Source organism: Solanum tuberosum, unplaced genomic scaffold (assembly GCF_000226075.1).
Source record: "Solanum tuberosum cultivar DM 1-3 516 R44 unplaced genomic scaffold, SolTub_3.0 scf00438, whole genome shotgun sequence".
Taxonomy (NCBI): Eukaryota; Viridiplantae; Streptophyta; class Magnoliopsida; order Solanales; family Solanaceae; genus Solanum; species Solanum tuberosum.
Genome location: NW_006239360.1, coordinates 35,349 through 53,359, shown reverse-complemented (window position 1 = coordinate 53,359; position 18,011 = coordinate 35,349). Strand labels below are relative to the sequence as shown.

At 34.2% G+C, this 18,011-nt stretch overlaps 2 protein-coding genes across 2 annotated transcripts in view; one reads left to right on the top strand and one right to left on the bottom strand.

Moving 5' to 3' along the window:
• Positions 1–4,711: 4,711 nt before the first annotated feature.
• LOC102577693 (uncharacterized) lies at positions 4,712–8,179 on the bottom strand. The gene is given in 5 exon segments (NM_001287922.1): positions 4,712–4,943; positions 5,037–5,215; positions 5,393–5,723; positions 7,970–8,042; positions 8,164–8,179. Coding segments are annotated over 5 exon segments (675 nt in total). The 5' UTR covers positions 8,168–8,179; the 3' UTR covers positions 4,712–4,855.
• An 8,943-nt stretch (positions 8,180–17,122) lies between these two features.
• LOC107058114 (uncharacterized) overlaps positions 17,123–18,011 on the top strand; it is a 4,763-nt gene continuing 3,874 nt past the window's right edge. Inside the window, exon 1 of the mRNA XM_015303449.1 lies at positions 17,123–17,278. Within this exon, the coding sequence (XP_015158935.1) occupies positions 17,123–17,278 (156 nt within the window). The remainder of the gene's footprint in view (positions 17,279–18,011) is intronic.

The following is an 18,011-nucleotide window of genomic DNA, read 5'->3' as shown; positions in this document are numbered from 1 at the left end:
ACTTGAGATACAACCCTTGAACACTTAAAATATGACATACCACATCATTCTTAATTTATTATTCATCTTTTTTGTCTTTCCACGAAGATACGAGTTAATTTAGATGTTTTGAAAAGTCGGGGTGTTACAAACACAATAATGTAACTTTATAAATGCTGATAAAATAGAAACAATAATAACAAGCATGAAAAGAACTATACAAGTGTAACACAAAGAGAAATTAAGAGGAATAGGGTTCTTACTTATTTGGGATAAGGGTCTAAAAAATACCCCAACTTTGGTCGAATTTGTTGTTACGATACTAAACTTTCATGAGGACCTATTACCTCCCTAGACTATTTAATACCGTATTTTAAACATATATATTTGCCCACGTGGACATTAAAAATAATGCAAAATTAAAAATAGTAATGCGTCCACGTGGGAACATATATACCTTTAAAATACACTATTAAATAGTTCAGGGGGTAAAAAGTATGGTATTAAATAGTCTAGGGAGGTAATAGGTCATCATGAAAGTTTAGTATCGCAACAGCAAATCCGACCAAAGTTGGGGTATTTTTCAGACCCTTATCCCTTTAGATTTTAACGTTTTGTATAATGTGAAGTTGTGAACTCAAACTCACTGTGATGTGTGAATTGAAGGCTAAAGGACAAAGACAGTAACTAGTAAAGTATTGAAATTAATATATAATATTTATGTACAAGTAAAAGTAGTAAATTACTAGTCTTAATGGGTTATCAGTTTACCCAATAACCCATTATTAAAAATTAATACCAAACCGATGACTCAATAAAAAAAAATTATAAAACCATTAAAAACACGTTAACCCAATAACCCACATTTTAACGGTCAAATTAGCTAAAAATGAAAATTGTCTCACAATAGTTACCACTTTGAAAATTTAAGATTAACGTTTACCATCGTTTCTAACCATATATTTAACATTAAAATTTAGTGGTTTTTTATATTACTTAATTCCCAAAAAAAACATCTAAAATAAAGGTAATTTCGGAAACTATACTTTATATTTGCTATTATTTTAAGGGAAAATTATGCGGTTAAGCAAACTTATACTACTTAATTGCTCATCATAGCTATAGTTTGCTATAATTACCACTCGCGACTAACATTATACATTAATTACGTGGATTGACTTCGAGTTTGTATAATTAGTCAATATGTATAATTCACCAGAATATACAAATACATATGTATAATATACAATTATCTAACCGATATACATATACAATTCACCTCTCTCCCACTTTCTTCCCTCTCTCGCTCGCCTCTCTCCTCCCTCTCCCAATCTCGCTCTTCTCTCTCCTCCCTCTCCAATCTCGCTTGCCATATAAACAAATGCATATGTATAATATACAATTATCTAACCGATATACATATACAATTCACCTCTCTCCCACTCTCTGCCCTCTTTCGCTCGCCTCTCTCCTTTCTCTCCCAATCTCGCTCTCCTCTCTCTCCCAATCTCAATTGCCATATATACAAATACATATGTATAATATACAATTATCTAACCGATATACATATGCAATCCACCTCTCTCCCACTCTTTTCCCACTCTCGCTCGCCTCTCTCCGCTCTCTCCCAGTCTCGCTCACCCCTCTCCTCCCTATGACATGTAGCTTCGAATTGTAATTATTAAACTATAGCTATGGAGAGTATTTAGGCTATTTTTGAGTGGCTATATGTGAAAGGTTTTTTTTTAATGGGGGGGGGGGGGACTAAAGCGAGTATAAAAGAGAAAGATATAAACATGGTTATAATAGTAAAAACTCTTTTTTTATTACTAGTAATAGTCTCTTAAGAAATGTGTAGAAGGCGAACCCAACGAAAACAGATGAGAGATAGTATTAACATAACCTTTTAGGGGTCGTTTGGTAGGAGGTATTAGGAGAATAGTCCATGTATTATGTATGGTATTATTTAGTACTATGTTTGGTAGAATTTTTGGGCCTAAGTATAACTAATCCATGGATTAGTTATACACCCTACATTGTATTAGATGGTGTATTATTAATACCTTTCATTTGGTGGTATTAGTAAAACATTGGATTTAATACTATGAAATTATCTATGTAAAGACAAAAATATCCCTCAAATCATTTTAATCATTTTATTTATTTTATGTTTTATATGTACTAGAAAATTTATTTAAATAGATTAGCTTACAAATTTTATTATTTAGAGAGAGTTGTTTGTTAATAAATAAAGAGAAAATACATAATTACCTCATTAAAGTACGATATGTTTTTTAAAAAGACACTTAAACTTTGTAGGGGTCCTATTACCCCCTTATTTTTATTTAGAATGAATTTATTGTCTCATTACGTGCCTACGTTGCGTGTAGAGTGTAGTTCACTCTCTCATAGAAAGTGAGTTGAACCAAAAAGTAAATAAATATTTGTTTAAGGATTTATTTAATTAGAAATATTATTTTTTTCTGTTCTTTTATTTATTTTATTGTACTTTCTCAATTCTTTATTTTTGTTATCTTCTTCCCCAAATTTCGAAAGAACCAACTATCTATTCTCTATTTTCTTCAACTTAGAAGACCCATTTACTTTACTCATTTTTTCCTTGTCTTCTTGTTTCTCTTTGTTCTTTTTTCTCCTTTTGTCCCTTATTTTTTTCGAAATAATAATAATTGTAAACCTCCTTGATAACATTGTTCTTTAAAAAAAAAAATTGTTATGTAGTTCTTTAGCATATAAATAAAGAAATTTCTTCGATTTGAGAGTATTATAGAATTTCATTACCTTCATCGTAATGGAGTTCCGCTGCATAATTGTTGTAATTTTGAAAAGGAGATGGTAGATTGGAGGTGATTATTGATTTTCAATTTATAATTTGTAAGTAATTTTATTTTGATTTAACAATGATTTGATGATATTAACGGTGGAGATGGTATTATAATAGTGACATGATGAAGACTACTCATGAGGATTGAGGAAGATGGCGGCTACATCGAGGAATTCTGGTGATGGTAGCTAGAAGGGTTGAAGAAGAGCAGAGGAGGGTAATGAAGAAAGAAGAAGAAAGAGAAAAAAGAACAAAGAAAAAGGAAATGAAGTAAATAAATTAAGAAAAAAAAATAAAGATTAAAAATTAAAATTTAACACGTGGCAGATAGTAATTGGTGTGTGATTGCACTTCCTTTCTTGCAATTGAGGGTGGCTGAAAAATGGGATATTTACAACACTTTAAAATTGTTTAAGGGGGTACTAGGACCCCCGCAAAGTTGAAGTGTCTTCTTAAAAAATAGGTCTTACTTTAATGAGGTAATTATGTATTTTCTCATAAATAAATGCAATACATATCAATACAATATTTAAAATGTGAGTTCTTTAACATTTTCTAATTGAAAAGGCAAATATATCACCACATGACGTTTGTGATCTTAATTTAATATATTATTTATTGATTTCTATGTGGTTTTTAATTATTTGTATTTTGAACAATTTATAAATTGCATACATATTAAAACTACAACTTGTAATTTTTATGTGTAAATGTAGATGATTTATTCGATTTCACTATTGTTTACCGTCTTTTTGGTTTTAATGTAGATGGTCTATCTATTCTAAATTAAAAATTAACATTTTTTAAGTGATTAATTCATTAAGATAATAATTGTTTACCCTCGAATAATTCAAGTGAGAAAATAGCAAACATGACAACAAAATTGTTTCTCCTAGCTAGTTAGAAGGTCATAAAAAATAATATTGTCCCGACAATTATATACCTTGATCGATTACATAAAATAGAAAATCTCATAATAATGCAAGGGTATAATTGGAAAGAAACTTTTTGTAGAGTTTTAATCCAAGCACAAGATGAGGTCAAAAGCAATGAACCAAACACTTGATAAAAAATATATCATGCAATACTAATCCCTGCATTACTAATCCATGTGTTATTAATCCCTGCGTTATTTTTTTTCTACCAAACAACCCCTTATTGTCTTGTGGTCTTTCTTTATGCTCTTGTCTATGTACGTTATGTCGTACTCTCCGTTTCATTTTACTTGGTCAGCTAGACTCTATATTAAAAATAAATATTTTATTTTTCTAGAGTTTTGTTTTCTATTCATGCTACCATTTTCTTAAAGAGTGTCAGGTCAACAAGGATTAAGTAATATAAATCACATGGAGTACTAATTGATACACCTCAACTTCTACTGAAATATTTCAATTATACACTTTCAATTAAAATTTCAACCATTGAGCATATTTTCATTCGCCTATTAGATAATTAAATTAACCAAATACACATTAACCTCATCCAAAAAATGTCTAAAATTTAACTGAACTGCATGATAGACAAGTGAAAACATACTTAAAAACAATAATTTGAACTAAAAGTTTCTAATTGGAACACCTCATTAGAAATTGAAATGTTGTATTTAAACATAACATAATTAGTGTTTGAAGAAACATTCTTGCAAGTTTAAAGAGGTTGATTATGTATTATCCTAGATGCTAGGAATAGTTATTGATCATCCACGTCATGTTAGAGCATCATTATGTCTTTGCAGCTTTGGTGCTAAATCAAAAAAACTCTCCTTCTGACCACATTTAATCATTGCTCTATTAAATAAAAATGCAGGAACCACTCTTATCAGACAAAACTGATCATGAATCTCATTCCCACTTAATCCAAAAAACCTTCAAGAGAAACTGGGACAGACCATGGAAAAGCTGATAATTATAAAGAAAAGTAGTCTTTGGTAAGAGTACAAGAAAGAAAATAAAAGGTACTGCATACAGAATCACATATCCCCAAAATTGGAATTACAACAATATGAAACTAGTCTGAAGATTCTGGTAGCACCAGTTAAGCAGCAGCACCAGCTCCACTCTTGCCTTTCTTCTTCTGTAGTTTCTTCGTGTAGAACTCAAGCTCTTTTCCCTCCAAAATGTACCTATCAGTTTTCAATTAAAGCATAACGGCAAATCAAAATACTGAACATTATTCTTATGAAGCACGAAGCAAAGTATTGAGCATAAAAGCTTACCCATCACATCTGCCACATTGACCAGGGCGGGAAGAGATGCAGGCCAAAAGCCTACCACCACCAAATTGCTCTTCAAGGTGAGGATCAAGTGTACGGTCCTTTTGACGATTCTCAATTTTCCTCTGAACATGGTTGCTCTTCTTAGTTTCCTCGGCAGCAGCAGCAGCACCTCCTCCTTCCTGTATCAGCCAAGAATAAGAAGTATCAGAATATATTGGAAGAATTCATTCAGCACTTGCAAATCATTTGGCATGTAGACACTGAGACAGTGTCATCAGAGTTCATAAATTGTAGTCATCACAAATAATTAACTCAAACAATTACTAATTAAGATGAATGGTATGTGTTTCGAGTACCTCAGTAGTTTCCTTCTTAGCGGGACCCTTCTTCTTCCTACCAATGTCAGCACCATAATGCTGGAGGTACCATTGTTTAAATGGTGCAGCATCAACTTGAATAATTGCACTCTTGACCAGTGTTTGTGTACGAACAAGTTCATTGTTTGAGGCATTATAAACCACATCAAGGATACGAGTTTTACGTGTGACTGCCTCACTACCCCATGAGTAATTTCCTGTATCCAATCTCAGTGCCCTCCACTTTACATTACCACCACGCACACGAATTCGTCTGACTGTCTTGTTATTTGAGAGCTTTGTATTAGCAGGCTGGCGGCCAAGTTCATACCTTCAAAGAATTCAAGGAAATGATTAGATTCAGAGAATGCAGCCAAAATACAGTGATTTACATAATAGTTTATCCATATAATATTCAAATGATAAAAGCTTGGTTTAACACATCGTTCTGCAGGTTACAGGAAGACGACTTATCCAACCATCATTTTCCAACAGACTGTATGTTCATCTTCTGCAACTTGATTTACTCAAGCTACATTATACAGATTATCTGTAGGAACTGATTTACTTCCATTTCACTAGATCAAATTAATTGAAATATCCTAGAATAAATCAATTGTAGAATGATTTGTAGCCTTTTTTGTAAAGTTGATTTATAGTTTTTCTGGACATATAGCCGTTTGGCCATGAGATTTATCCACTTTTTCCGGAACATTTTAACTTTATTTCAAAAACAGTGTTTGGTTATAAAATTTACAAACCCAACTTGAAGTTATATTCTAAATTGGATAAGTGTTCCAAACCAGTTTTCGAACTCCATCATCATAAATTCCAAATAAAGTGCTCACTTCTCTACTTTGTAAAAAGCTATGTTGCTCGGACTCTTCAAAAATTTCAACGGGTGCGTGTCGGATTCGCCAAAAGTAGTGTATTTTTGGAGAATCCGACACGGGTGCGGCATCAAAAATGAAGAGTCCGCGCAACTAAAGTAAAAAGTATAATCAAACACAACTCCCTCTTCAATTCCAACTTCATAAATTCCATATAAAGTAAAAAAAATATTTGAAATGTATGGCCAGGTATCGTCCCACACAGAAAGAAAGAGCGCAGAGCCCCAGCCCGACCTGAAGGTCAGCTAACAATGCCTACTTATAGTCTATCAAATCATTAAGATTTACAGAAAGTTAAGTCCTCCCGTTACAGTTGATTAAATCATTTTTGCTATTTGGATTCTCTTATTAGGTTCTCTTTTGCAAATACATAATTATCTCTCCTATAAATAAAATAGAATCTAGTACCACAACTAATACACAGATTAGCAGATTTATCATGCAAAGGCTAGTTAGTTCCATCATGAAAAGGTAGAGCACCGGATTCCTAGGTTGGAAAAGCTATAAAGAAATCACTGTGGACCTCAACAAGTTTACTATCAATTCTTAATGAATAATTCAGCCAGAAGCGTATCGAGGGGTTCAAAAAGATAAGTAAGCTCGGTAATAGTATTCACAAATAAGCAGGTCGGGCGGGTCATATACTCATATATGGACGGGTCGGATCAGATATAAGCAACTAAATAAAATTTAACTCCACCGCAACACGAACAATAAAACCGAGGAAGTATGTGTTTGACATAATATTAAAATGAGTGCGAGAGAATGCATTTTTTTTAGTGTTAATTATGGGTCTTGTCTCCGTCAAAGTTGCATATATACATCACTCAATTTTTTGAAACTAGGAATACTTCCGAATCCAATCCTATTTAGTTAATCTCACTTGTAATTATATTGTTCCTTAATCAAATATAAATTAAACCTTTGACTTAAAATGAGTGAGAGAAAATGTATTTTTTAAATTTTAATTATGAAAACTTAAAACAGTTATAAGTTTTACTTAATTTTATAAAAGTAGAAAAGAAATTTATTTTTCAATACCCAGTAAAATGTCTATACGGATGTTTCATTTATTTAGAAATTAAAATGAAAATCTGGAAAACAAAACATTGTTACCCAGCTCGAACCTGCAAAGCCGCGTACATTTCTATGAAATCTTGAACCCCCATTACCACTGAACCAAGCCCTTGGCTTATGCTGAGGGGTTCATCAGTAAGTATATACATGTGAATCAAATAATTGTTCGAATGAACCCTAGACTCCATGTAGGTCCGCCCCTGGTTTCAGCTACTATTACGATAATTAAAATTTCCTTGTTCTTACAGATGAAATAAAAGAGCACAGCAATAGGGGATATTCTCGTATAAAATTTACGAGTCTCGTAGGAAAGACACTTCTTAATTAGGAAAAAAAAGCCAAGTTATAATCCATTCAAGTTATAGGCTTCAAATGGCTGTTTGAAATCATCAACTCATTCTCAGGTCAAATCATGAATCCATGAATATAAAGCTACTGGTGAAAACCAATTCTAACCTACAACCTAACATATAAACTAATCAACAATTATTTTAGGATCCATTTCAGTAGCAGAAGTGGCTGACAACGGAAAATTGCTAAATAAAATAAGCAGACAGAGAGAGACATAGAATGGAGACAGGAAACACAACAGACAAAGACTATGACTTACTTTCGCTTCTTCCTCCACGCTTTCTTCTTGCCACCAGTGGCACGCCTCTTGTGCATAGAGTCTCGTGAGATACCTTATATCCATTTTATACAAAAAAAAATGGCATACTAATTAACAAAACTACACAAAGAGAAGATAAAATGAATCTACAGAGAAGGGGAGAGAGAGAAAATGGAGAACTTTGATATGCATACCCATGGTTGCTGAAAGCTTAGCCGCAAAGAGGCAGACTACAGCACTTCTCTTTCACTTTGTAGGGAGCGAGAACCACACACCAAAACCCTACTTTTACTATGGCTGCTGCCTTCCAATCTTGGGCCTGACATTCATTCTCATTCGTTGCCTTGCCATAATAGTCCGTTCGTTTGGCCCAACTTTCAAAAAAATGGAATTATCTAACCATATAAATATGGGAAATTATAGGAACTAACAAACATCTAGAGTATATTATTTAATATAGTTATAGTTTCGATTATTTTTATTATGTGGCTATAGTTTTGCGAAATTTTGCTATTCGGTTTCCTAATTGTATAAATCCAGAATTTGTATAATTCGGTTCCTGAATATATAAATTCAAAATATGGATATGCTTACCCTAGCTATTTGTATATTTATGAAAAAATCATAATAAATTACTATGTTTGTATATTGATAAACGAAATATAAAACGGAGTTCTGAAAAATTTCTAAATGTATAAATACAGAATATATATATATACTTACCTTGTTTGTATATTTGCAAGCAAAATATACAAACCGCAGCCCCCATAGCAAAATGGAATTATAGTTATATAGGACAATTACCAAAACTATAGCTATAGAGTCTTATTATGTCTATTTTATCTTTGCTATTTCTGGAATTTTCTCTATAAATATTTCTATCATAAATACTAGTTTACTTTATAATTTGAAATAATTATATATTATCTCATTATTTAATAATTATACTAGATTTCAAGTTAGATACACCAATACTTCAAATTTTCCTCTTGCTTTCTCCTTCTCTCTCGCTCTCTCTCCCCTCTTTCTTCTCTCTTCCTATCACTCGATCTCTCCTTCTCTTTTTGTTGTCCCCCACCCTCCACTCCTATTTCTTTCTCTATGCACGATACGCTGAAGAAGGTATTAGTGTATTTTTCTTATATTAAATACATGTATATTTGATACTAGATATACATGTAGTTTTGATACGAAATATATTTTGAAACACAAATACATAGGGAGAGAGGCGAGCGAGATAGGAGAGTTGGGGGGGGGGGGGGGGGGAGAGGAGGGGGAGGGTTGGGGGGGGGGGGGTGAGAGATTCAACAAGCTTTTGATAGCAGATACTTTTATAGGCAGAGAGGCGAGCGATCGAAAGAGAGAGTGTATCTTAGATACATGTGAATCAGGCTTGCATATAATATATCTAGAACAAATTATATTTAATTTGAGTCGCATGTATCCTATATACATGTATCTGAGTGAGCTAGATATATCTATCTGGTGGGGAAAATGCAAAATTTCCTCATGAACTTGTCCCAAAAAAATCAGTTATACGCTTAAACTATCACGATGACTTATTACAAACCTTTAATACCACCTTGAGACATGTAACACCACTCCATAATATGTGGTGTATTATACTCGCTACCACATCAGCGCCATAAATCATATTTTTTATATCTTTTTTATTATTAATTGACTTTTCTTTTGTTAACTCTATTTTATGATATACCGATATGATCCGAGCTCTTGAAATTGGAATAAATTTGGTGCGGATCGCGAAATTTTGGTGATCTATTTTTTCTGAAAAAGAGTAATCGGGCTTCTTTGAAGTAATAAGACTATTCAAATCACAATATTTCTGGAGAAAGAATCGTAATAAATGTAAAGAAGAGGCATTTTTTACCCAATAGCGAATAGTTTGAACCAAGATTTCCAAATGAACAGGGTAGAATATTAGTATATCTAATACATAATTTGGATGTGAAAAATTGTCCTCTAAAAAAGGAAATGCAGAATGAATTGATCGTAAATTATGAGATTTGAAATTTTTTTGCCTTCGAAAGAAGATAAAGAAGATATTAATCGTAGAGAAAATAGAGTTTTCATAATACATGCAAATCCCTCTGGTATCATTTGAGAATACAAACTCTTGTTGTACCCCAAAAACTGGTTTTTGTTAGATTCATTAGTAGAAATATGAATGATTTTATGTTTCATAATTAGGAAACTAAATTTATACTTGATTCCTAATTAATTATTAAAATTTTCTAGTAATTATATCTTCTTCATCGCTAAATCACACTCACTTTATCTCTTATTTCACCTGCAAAATTATGCCCAGACACCTTCACTGTTGATTCTTTGTTCTTCACCATCACTATATCACCTTCAATTCTTTAATCCAGTTGAACTAAAGTTCAATTCTTTAAAAATTTCAGGTAGATAGATTTATGGGTTTTGAAGAAAATCAAGATTCAAAATGGGGAGTAAATGAAGAAAATCACGATGGTGTTATGCCCACCGCCCCCACCCCCTTCCTCTGAACTTCGTATGCCTAAACATCATAGTTCCAAATTTTCAAAGGTTAGTAAAAAAGAAAGATTGAATTTTTATTAGTATTTTTAATTTATTTGAAATAATCTTACAAAAAAATTAACCCAAATTGTGAATAAAAAAAGTTGTGTTTTAAGGTTATTATGAAAAATAAAGAATAAAGAAGAAGAGGATAATAGGTGAGGTGTGAAGAAGAAGGGAGGATGGGGTGTGGAGAAGAAGAGATGGGTATGTGGGTTGTAAGGAGAATTTTGATCTTTTACTTTTCTGACCCACACACTTTTATTTTTATCCCACATCAGTTTTAGGGGGTAAATAAATTCAATTTTAAGTAGTAAATGTGTGTAATAAGTATTCTTGATAATTTAAACGTCTAACTTTTCAAGAAAGGTTCGTAGGTGGAGGGGGTGGGGGAATCTATGCCTTTTCCTTATCTGATGAAGAAAAAGTAGTATGGAAGCTAGTTTCCTAAATTGATGTGAGAGCATGTATTTAGAAACTAAGCTAATAGAATTTATGATGTTTGTGCTATTTCAAAAAATGAGTAATCTTGAAGATGATGTCACTAACATAGTAAGGGAATTCTTTTGCGGGCAACAACTTCCTAGATTCATTACTCATACTAACTTGGTACTTATCCCAAAGAAATAAAAAGTTAAAAGCTTTGTGGACCTAAGACCAATTAGTTTGAGCACTTTCATGAACAAAATAGTATCCAGATTACTCATGAGAGAATAACAAGGTCGCTTCCAATGATTATCTCCAAGAACCAACCGAAATTTGTAAAGGAGAGAAGCATCACAAAGAATGTCTTATTAGCCCAAAAAATTATCCGAGATAGTAAGAAAAGGAACAAGTATCATAATGTTGTGGTAAAACTGAACATGAAAAGGCGTGTGATCGAATGTTTTGAATTTTTCTAACAAAGGTGTTGCGAAAGTTTGGATTCTCAGAGGTTATTATTGACATAGTTTTGAGGCTCATTTCAAACAAATGGTACTCGGTTCTAGTAAATGGAAGATCATAAGGTTTTTTCACTTCAACTAGGGGACTAAAACAAGGTGATCCCATATCACCCACTTTGTTTATCATTACAGTTGTAAGTGCTTGCAAGAGGGCTGAACAAACTACATGAAGATGAGAGGTATAGATGATATGGAATGCCAATATGGATTCCAGAGATTAATCATTTGTCATATGTTGGTGATACAATTTTGTTTGGGTCTAGAGATAGATACTCAGTTATAAAAATGATGTGGTGCTTAGGAGGTTTCAAAAGGTGTCTGATCAAATAATAAACATGGAGAAGAGTTTTTTTTATCTACATGAAGAAACACCTCTAGCAATGGGAATCAGATTGAGAAAACTCACATGTATAAAAATGGTTATGGGAAAGAGTATATTACAACATTTCTAATTCGTGAATTTATAATGATCGTCGTGTTCTGCATGCTGGATCTTCTACTATTCTATGTTCTTCCCGAAAGCGGAACCTTCCTTTTTACATACTTAGGATGTCATGTTTATTATGGGAAGAAGAACAAGGTACACTATGAAGACATACTAAGGAAGGTAGCAAAGAGAATCATGTGCTGGCAAAATAGGTTCTTATCCTATGTGGGACGATATGTGATAATCGCACATGTTATGCAGTCTATGCCAGTGTATATCTATCAGCTAGGAACCCTACCAGAGGATTCATAGAACAAATGCACCAAGTTTTTGCCAAGTTATTTTTGGTGCAGAAGAAGGGGAGAAAAGGAAAAACATTGGATTATGTGGGAGGATATGTGCTTACCCAAGATAAAAGGGAGAGTGGGTTTTAGATCACTCCATGAAGTAACTAAAGCCCTATTTAGCAAGATTTGGTGGAGATTAAGGGTCTCAATAGGATCATTATGGAGCACATTTATATGGCACAAATACTATAAAAGGCAACACCCAGTTATTGCGGGGGGGGAGGGGGCAGAGGGGCTTCACATGCATGGAAAAAAATGGTGGAGGTAAAGGATGAGACAAAACATGAGATAGGGTGGCAAATCAAATCAGAAAACTATAATTTTTTATTTGATAACTGGACTAAACAAGGAGCATTATACTTCACTGAGGATGTCAGGGGGAGGTGGAAGATATTGAAGTTAAAAGATGCATCAGAATTGGGGAATGGAATAAAGAAAAACTACTAGGCATGATATTAGAAGAAATGACAAAGTTCATAGTGCAGAAGATCAACACTAACATGGAATCTGGAGAAAGTGATGCCTAATACCAGTGGTAATTTCTCAGTAAAGTCTACATATGAACTAGTGAGGAAAAAAGACTACGACAAGAATGGTTGGACAACATTTGGTTGAAATGTATATCTTTCAAAATCAGCTTTTTCAATGGAGTGTATGAAAATGAAGGATTGTCACTGAAGACAACCTGAGGGAGATGAGGGTTTCATTGGACTGAAGATGCTACTATTGTGAAAGGTATGCACAAGAGACTATGTCCCACTTATTTCTAATAGCTCATTAGCTCAAAGGCTATGAAGATTTTTTTTCTTCTTATGCAGGAATTAGCATGAAAGGAGATTAACTACAACAATTGATAAAAATGTGGTGAAATGAACCAGCCCCAATTAAATTAAGATACATATACAGGGTCATCCCTACTCTGTTAATGTGGGAGTTATGAAAAAGAAGAAATAATAGAAGACATGGAAAAGAAGTGAGATATGAATATCTACTACAACAAACAATGGTATCCATACATCGCTTTCAAATTGAAATACACATGGATTGAGATACCAAAAGAGTATGAGGGAATAGTAGTCAAGCTAATGAAATACAAATCAAAAATTCATTGGTTGACATAAGATGGGAAATATCAGAGCAAGGGTGGATGACGTGCAATACTGATGGAGCTAGTAAGGAAAATTCGGGGGAGAATTCATATGCCTTCTGCATCAGAAATGCCAATGCTGATCTTATTAGTGCAGAGGCTCGATGTATAGGAATTGCTACAAATATAGAGGCAGAGGCTACTGTAATCCTAATGACATTGAGGAGACGCCGGGATCTTAATTTACTTAATATAATTCTTGAAACTGACTCACTCAGTTTAAGAAAGATTATTATGGATGATTCTATGGTAGTTAGTAGTTCAGATTGAAGAAATAAGACAATCACAAGTTACAGTTAAACATGCATTTAGAGAGGCAAATCAACTTGCAGACAAGCTAGAAAATGTGGCATTGGATCAACAGTTTACCCTAATTAATGCTAACAATTTTTTTACTCCTACTAGTAGAATGTTGAAAACTGTTAAACAATGACAAAGCACAAATTTCTAATTTAAGAATTAGAGCCCCGAGAATAAATAACAACATGCAATGATGAAGAAAGATTACCAAAGCAAGTTCATGTCTCATAGTTATGATATTTTCATCAACTACTTTAGCCATTTACAGGGCTTAATAAATGTGAGAAATTTAAGCTACCTAACCTATGCTATGTCAGCTTACAAAAAGGAGTCACCAGCAAAAGTGGAGGGCTAGGGTCGAATATGGACTGGGAAAATGGATCTTGAGGAGGGGTTGTAAAGGAGGAAGCGTCTGAGCATCACGAATATCTCCATCACTACCTCAGCTGCAAATATTTGGTGGCCAAAGGACCAAGAGGAGCAACATAACATAAAGGAAAGGCGAAGATGATTACTTACAAAGAGTTCGCTCAACTAAGTTTTATGATTAGGCACCTCTGTCGAACCCAAAAACATCCCACGGTATTCACCGGACAACAACGTCAGTACAAAAGAGAAAAAGAAAGATGAAAAGAAGAGTCCAGCTAGAAAGGAGAAAGGAGAGAAAGTATTGGGCTGGGCTGATTTTTTGCTTTTATTTGGTTTTTGTTGGACTCACTTGAGTGCATTTTTGTACAAATTCATTCATGAATAAAAAGGTCATGGTTAACTCTCAATCCAAACTCTCTCAGTGCATGTTAGCTTAACGTGCACTTCCATGGGAAGGAGAGCTCAGATTCCTACTCAGAAGGTTGCTGAAGCTCAGGAAAGCATGAAGCAGATGAATCACCTACAGAAAAGAAAGGGTAATCAAGGAAACCAGGTCGGGATTTCTCAAAACCTAACTTCTGGGGGAGGGAGTGTAATAGGGATGAATTACCAACGCAATTGGATATTGAAACAACAATTGCATCGGAATCTAATGAAAAAGTGAAGGCAAAAGAGAATGAAATAGTAAGTAGCCCAAAATCGATACTAAAGAAGTGGAATGAGGCAATATACTCCCCAAACATGTCTGCAAGGAAGTCATGGGCAAATGAAATGGAATCTGAAAATGAGGTGAGACGGAAACCCTCGATTTGGGACAATTTTGACATCACAAAAACATCCAATGCAGGTTTCAAGCTGAACTTTGTTTCTCCCATCACTCAAGGTCAGATACCTGTGTGTGAAATAGATCTGGAAGATATTACATCTGAAATTGATTATTGGAAGAATGCAATGGTTTGTTATGTACTTGGAGCCCATCCACCATTTGCAGTACTAAATGGATATATTCGAAGGCAGTAGGGAAAGTTTGGAATCAATAATGTCTCTATGTTGAAGAACGGGATAGTGTTGGTGAGGTTTGATACTCTTGAGGGAAAGAGTGAGGTCTTTGATGAGTTCACAAATTGGACTCATTTAGGGCTATATTTTGATAGAATTAGTGTCCTCAAATGCATATTTTATCTCAATATCTGATGAAAACCCTTAAGTTTCAGGTATTTGGAGTTTGAGGGAAAGCATCAACACTACTTAGCAAAAAAAGAACAAAGACAGCTGAAAGAACGAAGAAATGAAGATCTGAGAATCGCCGAACTCATTCGACGAGTCGCTAAAAGGTCTTACCCTTGCCTTTTGTTCCAGTGTGCTGAACCCTGAAACAAAGGATCAAATCGACGGTGAAAAGGAGCAGTCGGCGTGTCCCCGAACAGTTCCGCAAAACAGTACTATGTTGCCTAATGATCCAAAACATGACGATGCTGAAGGATAGAACAAGACGACGATGAAACCTACCAAAGGGCGGATCGCCGAGTTGATCGGCGATCTCGACTAACGACGCTGAATGATCCGCTGCAACACAGATTTTTGAAAACTATAAATACTTGTTGAGAGTTGTAACTTAAGATGAGATTTTTTAATATATAATTTTTAACATAGATTTTTGAGTTCTAAGTTTGGAGAGGGTTTTGAAGAACTTGAAGATTCAAAGGGTTTCAACTCCCAACAATTTGGGTTTGGGTCTCTTGGATTACTTCACTCTTGGCTTGTTTTGAGACTAAAAATCTTCATATCCATTTGAATGCAAACTCATTTTGGTATAAAATTTCTCTCTCTTTTACATATCTAGCTAAAACCCCAATTCTTGGGGTGTGATTTTATGAATATGGATTAGATTAATTATTGAGTCTTGCTTGCTGATAGTTTATTTGTTGTTTAGATGTGATTTCGTTTAGTAGTTGTGTTGGAACTTAATAAAATTGTAATTGCAAATACGATTTCACCTTTGTGTTTTCGGCTTGCGCGAGAGAGAGGTTGTAAAACTAAGACTACTAAATTGATGGCCGGTGGGAGTAGGTCGACATGAGGTTCAGCTCGAGAGAGTGAACCCTAGTCCTTATCCCACACACTCAGCTCGAGAGAGTGTGTGGGCTAAGACGGAGGTTGTTCTACATGCGGCAAGTGGGTGTACGAGAGAAACTCATTTGATTCGGGGTAAGTTGTTTGAGAGAAAGCTTACCCCCACTATAGTCTAGCCTAGTCACAAATATTCAACGAAATTACTATCAAAAGCATGTACCCAACGATCTAGTCTAACCCGTATTTCTATCACATCCCAAAAATCCCCTCTCTTTGATTAGTACTCTTTGGATTTTTGTTGTTTTTACTTACTTGTGACAAACCCCATTGATAATTGACGCTTGTGTCACCCCTTAGATTTAACATGTTTATATTCGATAATGTTTTTAGCTATGACTTATTAGAAATTTGATTTTATTTTTCTATTAATTCTCAAGCCCACTCACTTGGGACTCGACCCCAACCCTTGGCTGGGTTACATACTATTGTACGATCGTAGACACTTGCATTGGAAGTTGTGTCTTGATTATGCAAACATCTGTTTTGCAAGGTGGGATATACCACTTTGATAATAAGCCTTTCATAGTTCAAGCTTGGCATGAAGAGATGGAGTTTACGCGTGAGGAGTTGTACACAGTACTAATTTGGGTGAAACTTCATGGACTGGATATTAAATATTGGGGGCCTAAAGGATTGAGCAAGATTGGAAGCCTAATTGGGAAGCCGCTGATGGTGGATAGGAACACTGAGCGGAAAATAGGTCTAAACTTTGCTCGATTACTGATTGAAGTTGAAGTAGATACTGAGTTGCCAGATATGGTGTATTTCAAGAATGAGAAGGTCTGCTCATTGAACAAAAAATCCAATATGATTGGAAACCTATGTTGTGTAAGCACTGTAAAAAGTATGGACACTCTGAAATAGAATGTAGGAAGAAGAATGTTACAATGAAAGAAGTGTAGAAAGGGGAGGCAGCACCCAGATATGCCTGATGTGGACAAAGGAGAATTATCAAAGGGGAAGAACGAAATGCAAATGGTTGCTAGTCCTGAGGGATTGAAGGAAAGGGAGCACACTAAACAAACGAGGTGGATTACTCCAACACATCATAATAGATCTAAGCAGAGAAAGGAGAATGTGGTACAGTTGAATCCTTTTAATATTTTGGGCGAAGGAAGTACTAGTGAAATGGCACACAATAGTCCAATACTGCATGAGGGGGGCAATGTATTGTCTCCTCGGGGAAGTGGATAATATACTTTGTTGGAATGTTAGGGGTTTGAATGCCCATAACAAGCAAAGGGAGGTGGAAATCCTCTGTAAAAAAAAGAAAATATGGGTCTGGTAGCTTTACTAAAAATGAAAGTGAAGTCACATAAAGTGGAGCAGGTAGCAAAAAAGATGTTTGAAGGGTGGAATCTATATATATATATAAAGCTGAAAATAGGCAAAGCTGATGTGGCATGCCTTATTGATCAGTATTGCTATTTATCTATTTTCCCATAATTTTGAATTTTTTTCATCATTTTCTATTCAATAATCTTTTTTAAAAAAAAAGTAACTTCCTTTCCTCATTATTAGCATTTAGCATAATGAGCAATTAAATTAGGAAATTATTTATTGCTTTAGCCCACACAGCATCGATTACTTCTTGATGCTTTTAATCACCAGTAATTAATTGGCAGCATCCATTTACTTATTCATACTCTATTTTTGCATATATATACTCATTATATCTTTCATTTGAGGTCTAAGGTAAGTATTTTTCTCTTTTCTTTTATTTTTTTTATTCATGATTCATAATCCTTAATTTTTAATCTATATATATATTATCATCATCTTATAACAGGCTAATCAAATATGGAGTTTTTTT